General features: G+C 36.1%; 1 protein-coding gene across 4 annotated transcripts in view; it reads left to right on the forward strand.

Annotated features, from left to right (window-relative positions):
- Positions 1-21,741, forward strand: part of dnc (phosphodiesterase dunce) — a 1,099,286-nt gene that overhangs the window by 126,690 nt on the left and 950,855 nt on the right. The window contains exon 1 of one of the 4 annotated variants that reach the window (XM_069818416.1): positions 19,832-19,884. The exons of the other annotated variants lie outside the window; for them this stretch is intronic. Within the exon in view, the coding sequence (XP_069674517.1) occupies positions 19,847-19,884 (38 nt within the window). The 5' untranslated portion in view covers positions 19,832-19,846. Of the gene's footprint in view, positions 1-19,831; positions 19,885-21,741 lie in introns of those variants that run through there. 4 annotated transcript variants of the gene reach the window in all.

A 21,741-nucleotide genomic window follows, 5' to 3' on the forward strand; every position in this document is an offset into this window, starting at 1 on the left:
TTGGTCTATGGTTTGTACTGACCAACTTGACCAAATAGGAGTTGCAAGAGCAGACAAAAGTACTTCACTTGCTACATGCGTGCACTCATCTGGTACAGTAAAGGCTGGTTCACAATAAATCGGGAACGGAAACGACAACGAGAACGAGAATGGAAATATTGTTAAAATACATGTATTTAAATGTGAGCATTCACAATTAACTTTCACGTTCCCTTCCCCGGACTCCGACAAGCTTCTGGTTAATTATGAATGCTCACATTTAAACACATTTATTTCAACAATATTTCCGTTCTCGTTCTCGTTCTCGTTTCCGTTCCCGGTTTATTGTGGACCATCCTTAAGAACTCCAGTAATACTTAACCTTGTAGCTTCCTGGGACAATTTACAGTCCCTAATTATTAGCCTCTAGCTAAATTCATTAACCTGGGATTAGGAGACTATAATTTCGAAGTATCCATCTCCTAAATTGCTTTGTCCACGGCTTTCGAAATCTTCTTCCGTTGTGGATAATCTTTAGCTTCTCCCCCCCTCTTACTGGTCAGCGAGCTAAGCTCTCTGGATGCAGCCTCTAGTTTAATGAGTATAGCCCTCCCACCACGACAAAGGTAAGGTCCTTAGGAAGGTAAATGAATGTTATGTAAATCAAGAAAGTATTAAATGAATCCAGCCACGTGAAATAAATTACCCTTCCAATTTCCATTCATAGCATTTGCGAACATAATGTAGCTGGAAGGAACTAATTTTTAGTTGCAGTAGACAACCATAATGTATTTTATGCGTGAAAATTATTGTTGTTGATGTTGATAATTATGATAATGAAGATAATGACTCGAATGGTTGCTCTTTACTTGTATAAAATTGAAGAATAGTCTATATTATATTTGCAATAGGTTAACAGACTTCTTTCATACACGATGATTTCCACAGTTTCTAAACCACAGAGTAACAAATTGAAGCTGACACTTTCCGATCGCCCGCTGCAGATTCCTGTTCGGTCACAGTACGCTTTTCCAGATCAGTGCTCATACGATCACGGGCGGGTGGCTATTCCACGCTACTTCCACCGCGGCATATTGAGCGACGCAACGGACGACACAAGCAAGGCGCTGGCTAGCTGGCTAGCTTATGTTTCTTGTCAAATAGTTGTTTGAAATCGCTTATATTCGAGCATTTATAGAAAAATCTAACTACTGGAACATTGGCTTTATATTTCGAACAACCAGGTTTAACTCCAGATCAAGCCCAATGAAATTTAGGCTCAGCAAAGACAGTGTTAATGGATTTAACGCTCCGAATGCTTAGATTCGAAGTCATTACATCGGTAGGGTTTAGAGGCATAATGTTAAACTCAAATTTTCATTTTCATCCTACTTTTTATGTTTCGAAGAAAAATATTGTAATTTGCGGATAAAAATCTTTATTCGGAAATAAAAAATTCCATTTCTACTTTCCTGTTATACTAGTAAGGAAACTGCCATTGAGCTCAAATCGAAACCTCCTCTCAAACTACTATATTGGAGTGTTGCTTTGGAGATTTAAGTTTAAAGTTTTATGAGAAATTTCAGTGTGTGTATAATAGTTTTTTTGAAAGCCTAAGTAGCCTATGTAATCAATTTCGATTTTTTTATGAACATTCACTTTCATATGTTTTTATTTATTTTATTGTATATTTATTTAGACTATTTCGAGAAATGAATGTATAATAATAATAATAATAATAATAATAATAATAATAATAATAATAATAATAATAATAATGATCAACGACCAATATGTTAATCAAATGAAATTAGTACTTTTTACTAACTTCGTGCTGCTAATTACGAATATAACATTAAAAATGGTCATTGTGGTCTGGTTTTCAATATGCAGCTAATATTTGTTATTATTGATTTTAGAAAGAATGTTGACAGTTCCTCTATGACGGTCACCGCACCATCACTCATACATGAGTGGGGGAGAAAGATTTATGGTCCTAAAGTGCTGCTTCTGCTTCTTCTATAAAAATTGTTTCAGTTGGATGTGAGAATTTCCTTAATGAATAGGCCTACTGCTTTTTGTCTTTATTTAGTGTTTAATTCATAGCAGTTTGTTAGTGTTGTGCGTATGTGTGATTATCAATTTACTTCGCCAGAAGGTACATTTTTTATTCTACATACAGGCAAGTTTGTAATGTAGGCTAATATGTCACGTCAGTGTGAAAATAGTGCTTATAAGTTTTGCTATGTTTGTGGAAAAGCGTCTTTCGCAACGTAAATGCGAAATATAACTCCATTAGTAAACAAAGCTTACTGGTACCATCTTTATTTTTGTTGCAAATCTTGGTGATTGGGTGGAAAGGAAAAGGAAATCAATGCCCTTTGCTGTGTCAGTGATTTGGAGGGAACCAAGCAATCATGTAAATGTTCGTTATTTCTGCATGGTACCATCCATGAAGTTTATTTCAAAGAAGAAAAGATCGGCTGTGAATTATCTTAATATATCCTACACCTTCAGTTATTCGTCTAGTGCCCCACTTCAGTGAACTTCCTACTCCACTATCACCTGAGTCCTATAGCATTGATTCTGACGACGAACCAAAATCCAGCACATCTGAAGATATACGTGAACCATCCATATCTCATGATCCCGACTTCAATATTCAAACTCCATCTCAGCCACAAATAATGACTAAAAATGAATTAAATGATCTTGTCCGAGACTTGAAACTTTCAGTGCTAAATCAGAGCTCCTAGCATCTCGACTTAAACAGTATTTAACTATCTTACAAAAAATGTGAAGGTGTCAAAAATTTTTGAAACAATTTTCCAAAGTAAATGATATTTTATTCTGTAATGATGTGCAAGGCCTAATGGAAGCAATATTTATCCAACACAACCAGGGCAATGGATGTTGTTTTTAGATTCATCCATGCTGAGTCTTAAAGCTGTCTTATTGCACAATGGCATTACTTTGCCTTCAGTTCCGGTTGGCTAGGGTGACCAGATTCACATTGATAAAAAAAGAGGACACAAAGCTTATAAAAGGAGGACATAGTTTGAAAAAAGAGGACAGAAAATATGTATTTAGATTTAGGCTTATTATACATGTAGTTTAAATTCCCTCAATAGCTATTTTATTATAAAATATTTACAGTATAGATTTTGGGTTATATCATACCACTTAATAGTATATTAATATATATTTCATTACAAAGTAATTATAAAAAAGTAATAATAATGATTTCACAGTTAGCTACATATCAAAGTCAAGAGAACTATAATTGAATCGATTATTTCGAAAACTTAACATGTGACATTTTCGCGCATGTTATTCTATCCTATAACATATTGCTGCTAAAAATCATAAAATAACCCACATATATCATCTATAGAAATGGATAAGAAATGGACTTAAAATTATGTCAATATATATTTTATTACAGCATAGGTCTACTTATGACAAAACTTAATAATATAAAATGATTTTACAGTTAGCTACATGTATGAAAGCAACGACAATAAGAAATTGGAGCAAAGAGAGTTACGATCGTTGGCAAAGAGTATATTCCGTCGTTGCTGCTACCACCTACAGGCAAATTACTTGAGAAAGGCGTCAAATCAGATAATTTCAAAATATCAGGCATAGGCTTACAAGTTACGAAAAAGGAGGACGTTTCTAAATTTTTAAAGAATCCGCCCGGACCCCGGACAAAGGCCTAAAAAGGAGGACATGTCTGGACAAAAAGGACATCTGATCACCCTACGGTTGGCTCTGCATTACATATGAAACAGACATATCAAAATATTAAATATATTTTAAATTGAATAAATTATGATGGATTTAAGCGCCAAATATGTGAAGAATTAAAGATGGTTGGGATCCTACTTGGTCTCGAACTGGGGTATACAAAATATTACTTGTTTCTATGCTAATGGTGTCCCGCGCCGTGGCGTCGCGGTCTAAGTTATCTTGCCTAGGACTCGCGTTATGCAATGCGCGCTGGTTCGAGTCCTCATGGAGTAAGAAATTTTCTCATGAAATTTCGGCCAGTGTATGGGACCGGTGCCCACCCAGCATCGTGATGCACTTGGGGAGCTACGATAGGTAGCGAAAATCCGGTTCAGCAAACCATCTATAACGGCTGGGGAGATCATCGTTCTAACCACACGATATCTCCATTCTGGTTGGATGATCGTCCACCTCTGCTTCGGCATGTGAACGTGAGGCTAGGAGCCAGATGGTCGGACTTGGCCCTTCAGGGCTGTAGCGCCATGGATTTATTAATTTTTTTATTTATACTAATGGTACAGCCGGGCTAAGATTTTGCACTACGAAAGGGAAGACTGGTCTCTTCGATAAGCTTTGGAACGAAGCAGCCATTGATTGAATTTAGTCAATTTCGCTCCCTCCTCTACACATCAAATTAGGACTGATTAAAAACTTCTTAAAAGCATTGGTTCGTGATGGGCCAGCGTTCAGACACTTTCTCTCAAAATTTCCAAGACTAAGTATAGGCCTAGCTAAAATTAAGGAAGGTATTTTCATAAGATCCCAAATCAGAAATTTTTTTTTCAGATGGACATAGCCTATTTACTGGTAGCATCTGTAGAGAAGCATATCCTTGAGCATTACACGGGATCCAGTTGCCAGTCTGTTGTCTATATTGGCGACACAGCTTGTTAGGACGACGCCGTACCACAGAGATTTCGGATAACGGCAGGAACACTGTGGTGCACCAATAAACGTCTCAGACAGTCAAGTAGTACATCAGAACCAGCATTATGATGTGAGAGACTCGTCGTGCTCGGACGTTTTGGGCAATTGAGAGCAGAGCTCAGCAGAGATTTATAGATCCAGTCAGACCAGAATCGGAGTGCGGACTCGCAGAAGACTCGAGCCCCGAGTTTATTTGACAATAGCTATTATGTCAGTCTGTATCATACGGCCATTCTTTGTCACTGCTTTGTACACAGCCTCTTTGTCTGCGAAGGCACATTCGTAAAAGGGTCATTCACGTTATTTTTATGTTTTTTGGGCGTTTGTGTTGCACGAAGTATAAAGGAAGTGAAGTTATGATACATTTTAGCGTTGTGTGGAAGTAACGGTTACGAATTCGAATCCAGAATAGGGAATGGAACGGTAAATGGCATGCCTTGTGTCATCTTGGGTCACAGAAGTTTTACATGTTTTTATGCGAGGTGAAAAGTCGGTCTTATGTCGCAGAAGTCTTATCATGTTTTGTTTGATATCAGATGGAATATTGATTGCAAGTTACGAAAGCCTTATGTTGGGTGGAAATCGACCCAAAGTCGCAGGTGTAACATGGTCATTTTCCCTCCCCAAATAATTTCCTAAGCACCTTATTCTCAAACACCCTTAACCTCTGTTCTTCTCTCAAAGTGAGAGTCCAAGTTTCACAACCATACAGAACAACGGTAATATAACTGTTTTATAAATTCTAACTTTCAGATTGTTTTAAAGCAGGCTAGATGACAAAAGCTTCTCAACAGAATAATAACTTATTCTGCGTTTAATTTCTTCCCGAGTGTAATTTAATTTCGTTACTGTTGCTCCAAGATATTTAAATTTTTCCACCTCTTCGAAGGATAAACTTCCAATTTGTATATATTATATTTCGTACAATATTCTGGTCACGAGACATAATCATATACTTTGTCCTTTCGGGATTTACTTCCAAACTTCTCTCTTTACTTGCTTCAAGTAAAGTTTCCGTGTTTTCTCTAATCGTTTGTGGATTTTCTCCTAACATATTCACGTCATCCGCATAGACAAGAAGCTGATGTAACCCGTTCAATTCCAAACCTTCTCTCTTATCCTGAACTTTCCTAATGATATATTCTAGAGCGAATTAGGAGAGTAAAGATGATAGTGCATCTCCTTGTATATATTATATATGTATATTATGAACAATGCATTTGTTCTTTCTCATTGTTATAATAGAGATTGTAATGGGAAAGAATGAAGGAATATTTAATTTTTTGTATATTTAAGAATGTTTAGATTAATCTGTTTTAACCTTCGGAACTTAGCTGTCCCAAAATTTCATGCTACTTATCTGGGGTCTTTTTTGACCCAAAGAATATTTTGTAGTCTAATCCATTTTTATATACGCGTAATGAAAGTTTTTAGTGCACCTACTTTACTCACTATTTTTAAACAATTAATTAATTATTTAAATTAGTTTAATGTCAGATCATTTATTCCGTATCTGTATTTTTATTTTTTCAATTATAAGAGAACACATAGACTTTCCCTGAAATAAAACACAAAAAGAAATTTGTTATTGCATCAAGTGTTTTATTATGTTTAGACATTAATTAAGTAATACAGAACCTACAGCATTTTACGCATAGCCTATATAGCAGTTTATGCTGCATTTCTTTCATTTGTTCACTTATCGAAGTACACGTTCACTTTGCTTACAACAAAACACTATCACTGAAAAATAATTCTAAATAGAAAATAAACACGTGTTCTATAGCTGGGGTCATTCACGAACCCAAGCAATAAACATGAAAAAAATTAATATATTTATTATGAAATAATAATTTTAATTTTAAAGGAAACTGAAATAACCAAGCATAAAATGTTATCTAGATTACCGGAATGTTTCGGAATATATAAGTAGATGTAGATGTTAACAATAAAATATGGCGTGGGATCAGGAAAGACCTCAGGTAAGTGTCGGGTTAATCCTAACATTTGCTTCTAGATTTTATTTTCTTGCTTCATGGTAGCAGACATATGGATCTCATAGACTTGGTACTATAGACGTGAACACGATGCACTAGTTTCCTGTTTCTTTCTGTATCGGCGATAATAGTACATTATGCAACGAGCCTATAATGAAGGTAATTAAGAAGTGAGTATGGATATTTATGAAATGAGCGCAAGCGAGTCTCATAATTTTTATACGAGCTTCTTAATTACCATTATAGGCGAGTTTCATACGACTTTTTATGCTCGACCATATTTCTAACTTGATATTATTAATTTTAATTGTATCTGACCTTCAGCAATGTTCCGTATGTTGTGAGATGTGCGCAGACGCGAAAGTATAGATTTTTGTCCGAGGAACAGATATCCACATTGACCTTGCTAGGTCATAAGAACCTACAGAGATAACATTGAAATTAAATTAGACATTGAAAAACGAGATGACAAATTGAATTTATTTGAATATTATTTACAATTAACGCTAATTATTATAGTAACAGAACATAACCTTCTGCGACAGTATTGGATTTCCAGCCTCCGTGACTTTTCGCTAATTCTCTTTCGATTGCATATCCGAGAATAATCGATACTTGCGGTTTTATAACGGTAGAAAGCTGACCTGTCATTGGCTGAACAGTTGTAACCTGAGTCGTCATTGGCTGAAAGACCTGACCTTTAATGCATTAAAGGTCTGCTACCAGGTGTATAATTACTACGTTTCGGCATGGTCGAGCATACAAATTATTATATTGCTAGTTTATGAAAATATGCTGTACTGGCAATAGAAAAAATAGTCGAATGGCACGGAAAAAGGGGAACTTTGATTTTTTTAAATTATATAGATATTGCGATCCTGGCACCATCTGAACATTATCACGAGGACTTTTATATGAACAAGGCAAAGTATGAAAAAGGAACTTCTTATAATGCATAAAATGCATTTGGAAAATATTCGTACAGGCGAAAAATAGGTTTATTACACTGATTAAAATGCTGTCCTGTAAAATGTAGAAAATATTGATGAGGTTCTTTTTCCCGGCTGTCCTTCAGAGCTAATTAAAACGCATTTTTGTTCGCTGGAAACGTTGCTGATTTTAACTCAGGTTGAAATACAGTAAATAGACTGACAGTTCAGTTGTTCGGTAAGCGATGCGTCATGTATTTACATAAAGTAACAAAGATCTCGAGTTACTACGTAATTACAAAAGCGAAACATATTCGTTTCGCAACATTCAAAAGGGTGCCAGTAACCATTGCGATATGCAAATCATGTGGTTTGTAGAATTGGAAACTTGATCTGCGAAACTTGCAACGGTATGATGACTACCTTCGAAGATAAAAAGCCTGAGTTTTCTCCACTTGAGTACAAAGTTACATTTTGGTGCAAGAAGGTGTCACGTTTATAATATACATGATGGAAATGACTGTGCAGATTTTAACAGCTTATTCTTTGGATAGAGTACAACAAATTAATGTTTCTCAGAAAAAATTAGTTATTTTCTCTAATTGTTAACACTGTTATTTTGGATAAGTAGCTACTATCCGTACGATTCTGATTTTTACTCTTATCATTAGAGAAACTGATCAGGAATGATTTATCCCTTTATAATTTTTTATGAAATGGACGGCTTGCTTGCAAATTAAATGAAAAGATCAACATACGTATCCTTATTTTCTGTTATGTGAAAGACTGACGAACCTATTGCGGTGACTAAGAGACGGAATGCTGCTGTTCAGACAGAGTGCTTGTGTATATTTCTACGTGAGCTGGCAATGCGATGTTGCCAACTACGTAGAATTTCAGCGTAATTTTCTAATTAAACATGCACTTAATTACAAAACGCATAATAGGATTTTTATTTATTTTAATGTATTCTATTGCACCCTTCAGTTTCCACAGTTATATCACACCCGCTCTGTGTACAGGGTGTTAAAAAGTATCCAATATTTTAGGAGGTGATAGTATGCATCAAAACAAGAAAAAATCTCTAATAAACATGAGTCGTACAACACATACTTTCTGAGATCTGAATACTCGTTCATAGGAGGTGCTCAATGTGAAATCCATTTATGGCAATGCTTTCCTTGCCCTACAATACAGCAGGCTATCAGATAATCATACCGTAGTTGATGGAATACTGATACGTCGCAAGGAAACTGAAAACAAAAGTTTGGTTGCGGATATGAGCGGGGTTCAGCAGAGATGGTGAATTTTCGTAATCAGCATTTGTGTGCTGATGAAAATTTCCTTGCAGTTGAAGAAATAAGGCATCAGCACCAATTCTCAATCAACTTATGGGCAGGCGTTCTTGGCGATATATTAAAGGCTATATGTGCTACCGTAGAGATTAACTGGGCTCGTTATGAGGACTTTTTTATTAACGTATTGCCTACCTTGCTGGAGTATGTGCCGTGTCAGCAAAGACTACAGATGTGATTCATGCATGATGGCACACCAGCACATTTTTTCCGCAATGAGCGTGAACACCTGACGCTGATATTTCAGGACCGCTTGATTGATTGGGGAGGCCTCACATCTTGGCCTGCTCGTTCCCCAAATCTAAATCCCCTAGACTTTTCGTTATCAAGAACAACCAGATCAATTTAAAAGAGTGCGTGATTCCTTACGCCGAAGGGCAGAGGAACGCACTGCCATGAATGAACGTCTATGAACAAGTGTTCAGGTCTCAGAAAGTATGTGTTGTAGGACCCATGTTTATTAGACATTATTTTCTTGTTTTGATGCATATTGGCACCTCCTAAAATATTGGATATTTTTTTTAACACTCTGTATAAATATCATCACTGGTTACCTTCCCATGTAGGTCTACATTTATGTACACTGAAACAGATTAACATTAAACAACTACTCTCTAATTTTGTATGTATTTCTACAACCCTGTCTGTCTGTTCGTCTGTCTGTCGATCTGTCTATATCTATTTATCTATACCTGTCTGTCTGTCTGCATATCTACCTGCCTATTTCCCTACCAACATACCTACCCACATATTTACATCTCTCTTATCCTCTATCTTTCTTTTTCATCGTTTTTCTGCTCTTAAACAGAATTTGGGGGGAAAGCAAAGAAAAAAATGAAAATGTGAAAACGGAATAATCTTGAAAATTTGACGTGTGGCACAAATAAGAAGTCAAATGACCTAAACATAGAACGTAGAAAAAAGTAGACCTAGGTCTCATTGTGGGTGTTTTAAATTGTAGCTTTGATACTAAAAAAAGAGCTCCAACTGTATTAATTGTTAGCAGGATGTAAGGCAATTCAATAGCTCAACATCTAACTTTCACCATTCAGCCTCCTTCGGAGAGGGAGTGGGTCCTTCTGCACAGGTGTAGCGGTCAAAGGTGCTGGCAATTTAGTTTCTGGAACCTTTCCACGCCCTTCGCGTGTATGTCAATACCCTTGGTCGCTCTCAATAGGAATTCAAATTTCACAGAGCGGCTATTAAGCCCGTAGACACGTAGGTTGTTGCTAAGGTAAATTTTAAATGCACACATCAATAAGACAATTTAGTATGCGATTATATTCATATCTAAATCACCTATTGTTTTCTGCCTGGAGTGAAGAAAATGGATTTAATCTAAATACATTATAAGGGAAGATTTATTACAGAAAAAAATTATCACAAGAAATCAGTGCCATTACTATTACATTATACGGAATATAAAATTTTACATTTTCGAGAAAAACAAATCGGTATGGAGATGTAGGTGTTTAGTATAAAACGTAACGAAATGTGGTTTTTGATTTGGTATCTGTCTCTTTGTCCACTGTGTATAGTCCATTCTGATGAATTATTATTGGTAAGATTTTGTTAATATTCAAACCAAACCAGCTTGGGATGATGTAACTGATTGGTATCTTACGAGCTCCTCTCACGCTTTAAGGCGAATGTCAGATAATACAAGGTGAGTCCACGGCCTCACCAAAGTACCATCTCGCTATCACCTTTTCACCGATGCTACGTAACGTCGCAATTGATAACGATACAGTATCGTTAAATGTCGATTGAAAGTTAAATAACCGATTAAATATTATCGAATTCTTCTTCGACAAACGGTTAGTGTTGACTGACTTCTCAGTCAGAAACCCGGCCAATGAAAATACAGTGTGATTCTTATGGTTATATATATACAGTAGTTTCCGCACGCTAAATGTATGAAAACTATTTTTTGCATGATCGTATTTTTTGTTATATTTACAGATATTGTTGTTAGGCCTTGAAAGTTAAAATTCCCACACAGAAACTTGTTGCTGGAACATCATCTTTCATAACACAAAGCTACACTGAAATAGGCCCAATGCAGTAGTTATCATTACAGTGCAGTTTTGCGAAGGTTTTTGAATAATACTGCTCTAAATTTTCAATGCAAAATATATTGTATTTGTAAATTTTAAAAATATGATCGGGCAATGTTGTACAGTACACGTTTGTGAAGTTCATTACAAAATCTCGGAAATTTAATAACTCGCTCTGCTCGTTTTTCAAACTTTTCGCCGATTTTGTAAAAAGGACTTCCCAACCTTGTATCGTAATTATACTGTTTCATGTTTTGTGTGACGATTGTAACATTAACGCCTATTAACTATCCTAAAGAAAATGTGATTAATATATTTAGCGTAAAAAGAGATGAACCTTTGAAGAACATGTAATTCCTACCAATATTGAACAAGAGACAATGGCTTACTTCTGCAACGGGGTGTTATACGGCTACTAAATCAGATGTTAAAGATAAATTGGATTTGGTCGAGTTGCGCAGTGGAAGCGTAGGAATAATCAATACTGTACATTAAACAATATAATATATAATTAACTGAATATGTAAAAGAATTACAAATATGTACAATGAAAGGTGTTAGCAATCTTTCGTGAACATTAAAGTCCCCTTTGATGACAATTGTACATAGGTCGATTTTTTTAGTTCTGGCAACTATTTTTTTCTCGATAGATAGCATACTTACATGGTTCTAAGTCTTACAAGCCTTCGATGTAGTCGCCAGTTTTGCGTACAACGTGTTCCCAGCTATGCGTTGGATCCCGTTGGCACTGCCTAATCTGTTGATGGTGCGAATAAAGCGGTCAGTTGCCTGTAAAATGTCTTCAACTGTTCGTTAAAATATGTATATGATAATATTATGCAATTTGTGTTCTTTTATTTTGTGTGTTTTTGGAAAATATAATGCCAATTAATGATAATTAATATAATTAATTGTTACTAAAATCTTGTGCATCCCTCGTGTTTATCGTACGGCTCGAACTCCTCCACACGTTACCTGCACTTTGTTTATGTTTTCACTGTGCCTAAACGAGACTCTCTACTGTTCACGTAAACACTGTGACAAACAACCTCGACACTAACGTCAGACAACTGTTCACTATGACTGCGCACAGTACTCTGCTGGCTTAGGTTCGGTTCCTACAGCGAGTAACGTCCCGTTGCTGACAGGTCATTTTGCGTTCTTAACAAAATATACCTACGAGAGTAACGTCACGTGTCTAAGTTCCGTTGTGCATCAACCTATTGCCGCCGTAAAGGTATCCCAAGCCTGCCGTCTATTAATAAACCATTATTTTACACTTGAAATTATTATTTATTTCTCAATCCCTCTAAGCGAAACACGGTGTATAACATAAGTATGAATAATTAAAATTATGTACTGTTGTTACATAAATGATATTTCAAAATGTGAATAGGTAACTTAAGGACCATAAGGGCAATTTCTTTACAGATTGATCTTTGTAATTTAAATTGTCCACAAAAAAAATGTTACAGTTCCTCGACTTACAATGAATAGGCCCATTATTTCAATTTTCTCCTGATTATGACACTTTTTAAAGAAGTCAGATGTTGGTTTATAAATCTTGTTCTCGTTGTCTACTTATAAAGCAAGGATGCAGAACTCGCAGAGAAAGGGGTGGAAGCATTGGTTCCCCTTTCACAGTTCACCAGCGTTGAATGACTTCTCCGTGACTCGTCTACAACCATATGGCGGATTGCAACAAACTCTTGCTCACGGAAAAAATGACGAAAGTATTTCCGACCACAATAATTATAATGCTAAACTGTTCACAAATGAGACAAAGTGCTTTGTGATTATTTTGAATACAGAAGTATTCATTTCCCCCATTGATATTTAAACTAGTACTTTCCGACCGATATTGCTTCGAATTCCACCTCTAGACAGTGATTACAAATCTTTTGTACCTTGTCGTGTGCATGACGTGTGGCCTTGAGGGAAGGGATGAATGACGTAATCTGGCTTGTGACGTATGCTACAATTGCAGCGCAGTTCTGCATCGCTGTTCTGAAGGCTGGCAGATCTTAAATCGTAGGATGGGATCCAAGATGTATCCTGTCTTCTTGTTGCGATCAATAGAAATTATGTCTACTCGTCTATGAACAATTATTGTTTCTCAATCATGTACTGAGATGAATTGTCCACACCTATGGAGTAACGATTAGCGCGTCTGGCCGCGAAACCAGGTGGCCCGGGTTCGATTCCCGGTTGGGGCAAGTTACCTGGTTGAGGTTTTTTCCGGGGTTTTCCCTCAACCCAATATGAGCAAATGCTTGGTAACTTTCGGCGTTGGGCCCCGGACTCGTTTCATCGGCATTATCACCTTCATCTCATCCAGACGCTAAATAACCGAAGATGTGGATAAAGCGTCGTAAAATAACCTACTAAAAAAAGAGATTGAGTTTATACAACTTTTCGAAACTGTTTGCAGCTTCCATGGTTACGGTATTAACACGCATTTGGGCCAGTCTAGCATAACAGTACAAAGATATTAAGCAAAACTTCCATGCCCCAAGTAAGTAATTCGGAACCATTTGCGAAAATCTCAACCAGTAGTGAAAAAAACAAAAATCTCTATCACAAAACTATCCCCGTGGCCACCGGTACATGATGTATTATAAAATTAGTGGCTGGTTTCAAATAAATAGTTAGATATATTAAAATGTTTCATTGTCGAATTAACTTTTACTGTAATTTTACAGTAATTATGAGAGTTACAGTTTATTAATTGAAATGTATCTTTTGATTATCCTGGATAAGATAAAAAAGGTAGTCAGCATATGGTTGCGATTTTCTCAGCTAATCAGTTGGCAATAATGTAGACGCAGTGGACTTGGATAGGCTTCATGCGTATTATCTCGATCTCCATATTGTGAGTGCAGTGTTTATCCTTCTAATCCCTTAATCTCTAGCTGTCAATCACACTCGTGATATTCATAACTTCCCAAAGTTCTTCAGATAAAGCTAAATATCAAGAACCGGAGAATCTTTCAGAGAGATAAATGTCTACTGGCAGCCCCACCTGCTGTGACCAAGGATTTCTCGGCATCTTAACTAGTTATTTATGTCTAAACATGAAAAACCGAGCAAGACGGCTACCGCCGAGGTTTTGGTGCTTTCGCGGACGTTTATTATTTTAAAATAAACTGCTATTAATTACTATTTGCGAGTAAATAAGGTTGTACAAACTTAAAAGAAAATATAAATAAAATAAATTAGCAAAACAACAGTAGTTTCAGATCTAATTGGTAGCGAAATTGTAGTAGGCCCTATGACTTTAAATCACAAAAAAGATAACGCACAGACAAACAGCAGTAAGTTTAAAATAAGGCTTCACCGTATCAACTAATAACATATTATATTTGGAAATGAAGGTTATAGAGTACTTATAACGATTCAATATAACAAATAATAAACAATGATTAGAAGATATCGATGTATTCAAGTATCCCATTACGTAATTTCAAGAATTATTATAACACAGGACACAACGCTGAGCCATATTTATGCCCACATATTCTTTCGCCACCCATTCATTCATTCATTCATTCATTCATTCATTCATTCATTCATTCATTCATTCATAGTGTTCTGCCCAAGAGCAGTCTTCACTGCAAACCCAGCATTCTCCAGTCTTTCCTAGTTTCTTTCTTTCTCTTTGTCTCCGCACATGACCCATATATCTTAATGTCGTCTATCATCTGATACCTTCTTCTGCTCTGCTTCCAGTGCATCCTTCAGAAGGCAGTTTCTTCTCAGCCAGTGACCCAGCCAATTCCTTTTCCTCTTTCTCATCAATTTCAGCATCATTCTTTCTTCACCCACTCTTTCCAACACAGCTTCCTTTCTTATCCTATCTGTCCAATTCACACACTCCATCCTTCTCCATTTCCACATTTAAATGCTTCTTGTCACTTCTCTTAACTCATCTTAATGCCCATGTTTCTTCCCCATACAATTCTACACTCCACACAAAGCACTTCACTAGTCTCTTTCTTTGTTCTTTCTCCAGAGGTCCGCAGAAGATGCTCCTTTTTCTATTAAAATCTTTCTTTGCCATTGCTAATCTCCTTTTGACTTGTTGGCAACAGCTCATGTTACTGCATATATTACACCCCAAGTATTTGAAGCTGTCCACTTGCTCTATTGTAAAACCAATAATGACATATGCAGCAGAAACCAGAGCGGATACAGCAAAAACAAGGAAATTACTTTAAACAACGGAAATGAATATTATATTGGGAAGAATAACAGGAAAGACAAGAAGGGACAGAGTGAGAAGTAAGGAGATAAAATAAGAATGTAATGTACAAAGAATAGGAGAATGGGTTATAAGGAGATAGGAATGGAAATCACATGCGTCAAGAATGGGAAATGATCGACTGGTAAGGAGAGTAACCTACAAGAGGGTGTAGGTATCTGAGAGAAGACGAAGCATTGCGAGACCAAGAAAAATATGTCGAGATTCTATGTCTGGTTTTTAACAAGCTTCAAGCTTATACCAAAGAAGAAGAAATAGAAGAAGATATTCTTTTGGACATTGTAATTAATGGCCACTTTTTAGAAGTCCAATCACTTTTAACACCATTTCTGTGCAGCCAACAGTTTTCATATAAACTAGTGTGATTCATCCATTTATAATTTTCTGCGAAATGTCAGGTCCTTGACTGCAAACCAAGCCTTATCCAATCTACACTGTTTTCACCCGTACTTTTCGTTTCCGTATATGATTTATATATCTTAATGTTGTCTATCATCTAGCATCTTCTGCCCCGATTTATTTTTTCGTTCACTATTTCTTCCAATACAACCTTCACTAGGGATTATCATCTTATCCAGTGATACAGCCAACTTCTTTTTCTCTTCCTGATCAGTTTCAGCATTATTATCTTCACTCATTCTGTGTAGTAGCACAGTTTAATTTATTTTGTTTATCCATTTCATACACTCCATTCATCTCCATATCCACATTTCAAATGATTTCAGTGTTTTTCTTCACTTCCTCCATGTTCTGGCCCATAACAATGTCACACTCCATACAAAGCACTTCACTATGATGTATTGAATTTGTATTGATATTAAATAAATAGAAAATATAAATGACACTTGTGAGGAAATTAAACGCAGAATAAATGTAGCAAATGCTTATTATTATTCGATTGAGAAGCTTTTGTCATCCAGTGTGCTCTCAAAAAAAGCTGAAAGTTAGAATTTATGAAACATGTATGATTGTGAAACTTGGACTCTCATTTTGAGAGAGAAACGGAGGTTAAAGGTGCTTGAGAATAACGTTCTTAGGAAAGTATTTAGGGCTAAGAGGGATAAAGTTACAGAAGAATGGAGACAGTTACACAACGCAGAACTCCATGCATTGTATTCTTCACCTGACATAATTAGGAACATTTAATCCAGACGTTTGAGATGGACAGGGCATGTAACACGTATGGGCGAATCCAGAAATGCATAGAGAGTGTTAGTTGGGAGGCCGGGGGGAAAAAGATCTTTGGGCTGCCGATCGTAGATGGGAGGATAATATTAAAATGGATATGAGGGAGGTGGAATATGATGGTAGAAACTGGATTAATCTTGCACAGGATAGGGACCGATGGCGGGCTTATGTGAGGGCGGCAATGAACCTCCGAGATCCTTAAAAGTCACATGTAATGTATGTATGTATGTATGTATGTTTTAGTAGATTATTTTACAACGTTGTATCAACATCTCAGGTCATTTAGCGTCTGAATGAGATGAAGGTGATAATGCCGGTGAAATGAGTCCAGGTCCAGCACCGATAGTTACCCAGAATTTTCTCAAATTGGGTTGAGGGAAAACCTCGAAAAAACCTCAACCAGATAACTTGCCCCGACCCGGGCCACCTGGTTTCGCTGCCAGACGCGCTAATCGTTACTCCACAGGTGTGGAATGTAGGCTATGTATGTCTGTATGTATGTTTTGTATTGTATAAATAGAAACTCACTTGTTGCAGCTTCTTCCATAAGTTTTATTGCAACACTCTTTTGAAACAATAGGTAATAGATAAAATAATACTCTCATTACAGATTTGAAATTGTTTTACACTATATTGTCTCGTATCTGTTACAAAATGTGTGGTAAATAGTCATATCATTAACTTCGATAACTGTAAGGGCGTATGTAAGCCATTGAGTAGTGTCGTCGAGTGGTAAGATAATCCCTCTTGTTTTCTCCGAGATTGGAACTTGAGACTAGATTACCGTTTTGTAATTCATTAATCTGCATCTCACTATAAATGCAAGACAAGTGTCATATTTTCCACATTGCAGTCAGTGTCGCGACTTTAATGATTTCAGTGAAGAGTGCTTCTTTCTATTTGCTGTGTACAATGTGGAGAAAAGACATTGTTGGCATTCGACGGAAACGCCTATGGTAGTTTTGTTTTTCTTTCTTTTCATTCAATACCACTACTTTATTATGATATTCTAGTTTGTGTGTTGTGAATATTAGAATTCGAAGTCGGTCATTTCTTTTAATATGAATTTATTAACACAACTGTTATTGTCATGGGCCGCGTCTTATTTCAGTATATAAAAGTTGAACTTTGTATAATGAGAACTATTTTATTCATAGATTCAGCAGAAAATTTGAAAATTGGAAAAGTATTCCTGTTTAAAAGTTTTAACTGTTTTCTTTCCATGAACAAAATTAGCACAGTTTACTCCATTCAAACTACTAATGTAACAAATATAATGTAAGGTAACTTTGTTCTCTTACACTCCATTGAAACGACCTGGATGTAGAATCCCTATACCTCTTAACATCGAGAGAAGGAGTTGGCAGACTGGATTCTGACTATTCCGAAATTTATGATGAAATGAATCCCGCCATCACCGTGGTTTTAACAAGGCTCATCCATTCCGCTACATCGACATAATTACTTCGTTTCTGTCTCTATAGGTCATTACCGGTAGTTACTTATAATAGATTTCATAGACATAGTACTTAGTTTTTCTGTTAGTTCGTTTGATAAAGTTATTTGAAATTTATCATTAATTGTAGGCTTACATATATTCTGTTATAGTAAAGACTTCATCGAATTCAGAGAAGAAGATTAGTATCTCTTGTGTGGACTGTATGGAAGTAAAGTATCGAGATCAAAACATATTGTATATCTCTTCTTTCTTAAGCGTTCTCTGTTAAGCCTTGGTTTTTCTAAACCGACGCATGCGATGTGCGAGGTGCGAGGCGGCCTCGCACAAATCCGGACTACACGAGAGATAGTGAGTGGTTTCTATGGCTACCTCGCATCTCGCAGTTAAGCCTTGGTTTTCCTGAACCGATGCGTGCGAGGTGCGAGGCCCGCCTCACACAAATCCGGACTACACGAGAGATAGTGAGTGGTTTCTATAACTGTGAGATGCGAGGTCTGCGCAACTCGCAGCCATAGAAACCACTCACTATCTTTCATGTAGTACCGATTTGTTCGAGGCGGGCCTCGCACCTCGCATGTCGCACGCGTCGGTTCAGAAAAACCAAGGCTTTAAACTGCACAAAGTTCCATATGATTCGTATATGAACTTCTTGTAGGAATTTGAATTTTTAACGAAAAAATATTATTGTTGGAAAACAGAAATGTCTGGATCTTGAAGTCAAAGAGAGCGTACCCTGGTTCAAATCTGGTAGGGTCAAGTTACCTAGTTGAAGTTTTTTCCGCTTTTATCCCTTAACCTATTAAGGCAATATGTTGGGTAACTTCCGGCGCTGTACCCTGGAATCATTTCGCTTGCTTTATCTTTATTACCTTCTTCTCATTCAGACGCTAGATAATCATAGCAGTTGATAAATTGTCGTAAAATAAACCAATTAAAACATACAATACGTTGCCAAAAATTCTACTGTCTCTTGAGGATTGCTGTAGCGAAGATTTACGGCGATAATATCTTTATTCTAATAACTTTGAAATTAAATTTATCCCACATTAATGATTATCATATTCAGAATGCATACTATAACTTTTAAAGTGATTTTACTGGAAATCAGAGCTTTTTACATTTTAACTTACTAGAAATAATATAGTCTATCTTCTAAATGAATAGGTACAACTAAAGTAATCAAACTTTTCACACTTACACTGTACACAAGTCTGTGCATGATTGCTGCATTATTGTATATATAATGATTATTATTAAGAAAGCTGTGATTTTTTATGTTGAGCAGTGAAGTTGAAACACCAAAAACTTCAGTTTTTTATATTATTAAAGGATATTAAACAGGAAGAAACTAAGGCACCATTTCATTATAGGAAGTCTTAGCTTCATTTTAAACATTTAGGAAATTTGTTATTATTATGTGAGGTCCAGAAAATGTAAAAAATATACATTTTTAAAATAAAAATAAAAATAAATCTGGTCACATTTTCAACATAAAAGTATGAGAATATGTCGCTGGTGTAAAATTTTTAAGAAGATGCAATGAAAATTGTATAAATTATATTAAAAAACTCTTTAGCGCGTTACCTTAAGTGTTTCAAATATGTCATGTAGATGGATTTTACATCTTTCAGAGTACGGTGCGTAATATATTATCATTATTTTTTGTTACAGTTTGTCATTTCAGAATCTGATTCTAAGATACCGAAAAGAGATAGCAAGACCCTTTACACCGTACTATCCTGTATCTTGTCAACAGTTGACATTTGAACAGTGTTAGTGGGACGACGTATCTTTTTCCCTGTCTGTATGATTTCTGTTGGACAAATGGTGTGAGGAAAGTATGAGAGCATTGGTTGCACACATACACACTTAAATGTGATATTTTTTCTAAGTCCATACATCATGTTTCTGACGGAAAGGCTTCAACATTACATCAAGAGGTGAGCATAGTTATTATTACATGCATCTTATTCTGAACGTTCGAAGTTATAGAAAATATCATGTTGCAAAAAATAATGTGTTCCTCTATATTCTCTCAATATGATCCCTCTTAATTAGTCTTGGGACATCTCTCAGCTTTAGTAATGCATATTGCAAGTATTTTTATTCACAATGTAGAACAATGGTATACATTTAGAGGTTAGGTCTTAGGCCTGTTCTATCTTCAGACGAATTTATCTTGCCACATTGTTTTGGACCTCCAATATTTCGGTATCCTTGCAGTTTGTAATTAAATACTATTTCGGTAGCCTATTATTGTCCATTCTTTAAATGTGCTGGTGCCAGTTATGTTTTTGTTGCATAGTAATTTCTCCTTGTTTTGTATAATATCCTTATTGAATTTGGTATTCCCAAGAAACTAGTTCGATTAATTAAAATGTGTCTCAGTGAAACTTACGGTAGAGTCCATATAATCCAATTTCTGTCTGACGCTTTTTCAATTCACAGTAGGCTAAAGCATGAAGATGCACTGTCATCGTTACTTTTTAACTTTGCTCTAGACTCACTTCTAGAGTATGCCATTAGGAAAGTCGAGGAAGACAGAGATCGTTTGGAATTGAATGGGTTACATCAGCGGATGACAGGAATATGTTTGGAGAAAATCTACAGACGATTACTGGCAATACGAGAATTTTACTTGAGCCAAGTAAAGAGATAGGTTTGGAAGTAAATCCCGAAAAAACAAAGTTTATGATCATGTCTCGTGACCAAAACATAATACGAAAGGAAATTTAAAAATTGAGAATTTATGCTTTCAAGAGAGAGATAAATTCAAATATCTTGGAGCAACAGTAAGTTAACAAATATAAATGACACTCAGAGGAAATTAAACACAGAATAAATATGTTAAATGCCTGTTATTATTCGTTTGAGAATCTTTTGTCATCTAGTCCAATTAAAAAAAAATGAAAGTTGGAATTTATAAAACAGTTATATTACCGTTTGTTCTGTATGATTGTGAAACTTGGACTCTCACTTTGTTCGAGAATAAGGAAAATATTTGGGACTAAGATGAAGTTACAGGAGAATGGAGAAAGTTACACAGCTTAGAACTGTACGCATTGTATTTTTCACCTAACATAGGATTAGGAACATTAAATCCAGACGTTTGAGATGAGCAGGGTATAGAGCACGTATGGGCGAATCCAATTGGGAGACATGACCGAAGAAGATCATTGGGGAAGCAAAGACGTAGATGGGAGGATAATATTAAAATGGATTTACTATAGGTCAGGGCCGGGCATGAGAGCGGCTCAGTCTAGCCGGCCAGAGCTGCTCTCTCTCCGCAAGGCACTTCAATTCCAAGCCAGAGCAGAACTCTCACGCAGTGGCGGACTCACATTACACCTACCTTCCCTGCATTAATATAACAAGAGCCACGGTTGTTCTAGTCATTCAGTCTGTCAGTACATAATAGTTTATGAAGATATTACATCAATCCATTGTATAGTACAAACTTTATAACACTTTTATTAATTTAATGAAATAAACTTCGCTCTATGCACACACACAAATCATTAGGCTTATTTACATAACCCATACGCACATACTGCAATCTCCTCACCACGGTTCTATGAGACAGGCGTATGGCTTCAACTTCCCCTACTTGCTGTGGACAGGGTTCATCTGCCAATATCATTAAACATCGCTTGATGAATTCACCTTCGTTGAATGTTTTCAATTCCTTTGCAATTTCGTTGTAAATTTTGTAGCAAATTCTCATAGCCGATTCACTAAGTGCATTATTGTCATCCTGTTAATATATAATATAATATATAATATAATATAATATATGA

Source organism: Periplaneta americana, chromosome 2 (assembly GCF_040183065.1).
Source record: "Periplaneta americana isolate PAMFEO1 chromosome 2, P.americana_PAMFEO1_priV1, whole genome shotgun sequence".
Taxonomy (NCBI): domain Eukaryota; kingdom Metazoa; phylum Arthropoda; class Insecta; order Blattodea; family Blattidae; genus Periplaneta; species Periplaneta americana.